The 3,393-nt window shown below is 42.5% G+C and overlaps 1 protein-coding gene across 1 annotated transcript; it reads left to right on the top strand.

Annotated features, from left to right (window-relative positions):
* Positions 1-530: 530 nt before the first annotated feature.
* On the top strand, positions 531-2,585 carry LOC130099500 (piggyBac transposable element-derived protein 4-like). Its single transcript, XM_056265216.1, has 2 exons — positions 531-1,821; positions 2,034-2,585. Exons 1-2 carry the CDS (start codon positions 559-561, stop codon positions 2,478-2,480), a joined length of 1,710 nt encoding a protein of 569 aa, XP_056121191.1. The 5' UTR covers positions 531-558; the 3' UTR covers positions 2,481-2,585.
* Positions 2,586-3,393: the final 808 nt, after the last annotated feature.

Raw genomic sequence — 3,393 nt, forward strand, 5'->3', positions numbered from 1 at the left:
CAGATTTTAACTTTTTCTCCCTCATTTACTGTTCGTGGCTGTTTTTGCCCCATTGACTTCCATTATAACCACATTTTTTGATTGCAAAGCCATGACAACATATAATCATGCATTTTTGATTGTTGGTGGTTTTCCCTGTTGGGAAGAGGTCAAATTTGTAATTTTTACTGTTAATAACCAGGTGGCACCATTAACCCTTTATAGGCCTGTGCAAAAATAAAGCTTAGTTTCTGGCTTTTACATGGAGTGTAAAGCATGGCTTTTGCATGATTATGAAGTATAATAGCATATTAAAGTGTGCGTGTGTGTGTGAGTGTCAGTGAGTGTCAGTGTGAGAGAGAGTGTGAGAACTCACCTTGATGCGTCTGAGAAAATCAAAACATGCACCTCAACTCTCAGAACTACATAGAGTAAACAAAAACAATGTAAGTCTAAGTGGCATTTGCTGCCTTTTGATGGTGAGAAATGCAGACTAAACAAAAACAAAGCAAGTGGATTTAAACACTTGCATTCAAGCCTGCTGGTCATTTGTCAGTTGATGGTGAGAGGAGCAGCATCATGAGTAAGCGCTTGACTTGTAGTGAAGTTTTAGACATAATTATGCAGCCTGACCCCTCCAGCGAGCTGCAGGATGAGATATTGTCTTCTGCCTCTGACACCACAGACTCAGGAGAGTCAGATCCTGATTTGGATGTGGCGCCCTCATCATCCTCTCTAGATTCCACTGAAGGTGAGGAGGATTCTGTGGATCCTGGATCTGGGTGGATTGGGAAAAACGGCGAGGTGTGGTATTCCACCAACATGGAGACAACACCCTTTCTACAGCCTGCCAGAGGCGTGACTCCAGGGCCGACGCGCTATGCCATCGCAAGGGTCCAGAGTGTGGATTCTGTGTTCAATCTGTTTTTTACGGAGGAAATGATTGACCTCATTGTCAGCATGACCAACCTCCATGGACGCCGCACTATGAGAAACTGGACCGTTGTGGACTCCACAGATCTCCATGCCTATATGGGGCTACTGATTTTGGCCGGCGTGTACAAGTCCAGAGGGGAGTCCACACGTTGCCTGTGGGATGATCGCAGTGGTCGTGCGATTTTTAGAGCCACCATGTCCCTCTCAAGATTCCATGAAATAAGCAAAGCTCTCCGTTTTGACGACAAGCTGCAGAGACCAGCTCGCCGTAGAGACGACAAGCTTGCCCCAATCAGATCCCTGTGGGAAATGTGGACGCATCGCCTTCCCCTCCTATTCAACCCTGGCAAAGATGTCACAGTGGATGAGCAGCTTGTGCCATTCAAAGGGAGATGCAGCTTTCGGCAGTACATGCCAAAAAAAACAGCCAAATATGGACTCAAAATTTGGGTGACTGCTGATGTTGCCACATCCTATGCCTGGAGGTGTGACATTTACCTGGGTAAGATAGGTAATGCTGCAGAGGTGGGTCAGGGAAAGCGTGTTGCCATGGAGATGACAGAGGGACTCCAGGGCGTCACTGTCACTTGTGACAACTTTTTTACCACCTACTCACTTGCTCAGGAGCTTCTGCGGAAAAAAATAGCCTTGGTCGGGACGATCAGGAAGAATAAACCTGAGCTGCCACCCAACCTGGTGCAGGCTAAAGGACGGCCTGCCCTCTCCAGCGTTTTCGCCTTCACAAAGAACACCACGGCTGTGAGCTATGTTCCGAAACGGGGGAGGAATGTGCTCCTCATCAGCACAAGGCACCGCGAAGCAGTGGTGATGGAGGGACCAAAGAAGAAACCTGAGATTATTGCAGATTACAACCGCTGCAAGGGAGGTGTCGACAATCTAGACAAGGTATGTGCCATTACACATTTGTTACTACATGCATCCTATTCCTATTAACTTTTACTTGAATACATTTGCTTGTTAGAGATAATTTTAGGAGATACTGTTTGTGTTTTGACAATGTCTGCATGATTATTCTCATTGTCATGTGCAGCTTCAAAAATACTTATTATGAAATCTGTACTTATTATTTTCTTGTTTTATATTTTTTATTTTTGTAGGTTGTCGGCACCTACAGCTGCAGAAGGAGGACCAATCGGTGGCCACAGGCGTTATTTTTCAATATGGTGGACGTCTCGGCATATAATGCTTTTGTCATCTTCACTGCTGTGGATCCCACCTGGAACCAGGCAAAGCTCTTTCGGAGGAGGCTTTTCCTTGAAGAGCTGGGAAATTCTCTGGTCTCTGCCGCCATATTGAGGAGAGAGCGCCTCCCTCGCGCACCAGTTGCTGCTGCACTGGTGAGAGAAATTCAGTCTCCTGCAGCTGTCCCGCAAGACGTAAATCCACAGACCCCAGCAGACACCAGCAGCTCAGAAGTGAAGAGGGGGACATGCAAGTGCTGCACAGTACAAAAAAAAAGAACATTCAGCACTTGCATCCGTTGTGGTGGACACATATGCAAAGAGCACCAAGTGGTATGCTGCAAGTCCTGTTGGAATGACTGAAAATACACACACACAGAGTTTGTGGTTTGTTCAATTGTTTATTTCTTCATCCATCCTCAACTGTTGAACCATTGTTAAGTTTATTTGAAGTTGTTGTTGCATTTTGGTTCATAATAAAGTGTTCATAAATTTGATCAGATGCTGAGTGTTTTTTGGGTTTTTTTGCACAGGCCTATAAAGGGTTAATGGTGCCACCTGGTTATCAACAGTAAAAATTACAAATTTGACCTCTTCCCAACAGGGAAAACCACCAACAATCAAAAATGCATGATTATATGTTGTCAAGGCTTTGCAATCAAAAAATGTGGTTATAATGGAAGTCAATGGGGCAAAAACAGCCACGAACAGTAAATGAGGGAGAAAAAGTTAAAATCTGTTGCTGCACAAAAACTAACAATGCCTCAAAACAAATGTTGTTTCTAATCTTTGACATGTCCAAGACTGTGATAAAAGGTAAAAAAAAATCCAGTCTACAATTACATTTTATATTGAAAATAAGTCATTTTGTGTTGTTTTTTCCCAAATCAGTGACATCATTTCTGAATTTGGCAATTAAAGAGTTAAAATCCTGTTTAAAAAAAAAAAAATTGTAGTTTTGAAAAGGACTGAGGTTGATTAATAGATTTATGCAAAAAAATGAAAAAAAAAAAATGATCTGATACATTTTTACAGCAGTTTAAAGTAGTGGCTTTTTTCAGCCACTAACATAACGAAAGGGTAGTGAATTTGCCCACAGTGTACTGTTGAGTTTTTGAAAAATTTCAAAGCATTTTCCCAAAATATGTGTTAAAATAAGATTTGTCACCAAAAATCATTCCATTTGCTGAAACACAGAAAAAGTTATGGACAAATTAAGACTCAAAAATACCCCATAGTGGCTGAAAAAAGCCACAACAGCACATAAGAGTAAATT

The sequence above is a fragment of the Rhinichthys klamathensis genome, unplaced genomic scaffold, assembly GCF_029890125.1.
Source record: "Rhinichthys klamathensis goyatoka isolate OS25496 unplaced genomic scaffold, OSU_Roscu_1.1 h1tg000230l_1, whole genome shotgun sequence".
NCBI classification, from domain to species: Eukaryota; Metazoa; Chordata; class Actinopteri; order Cypriniformes; family Leuciscidae; genus Rhinichthys; species Rhinichthys klamathensis.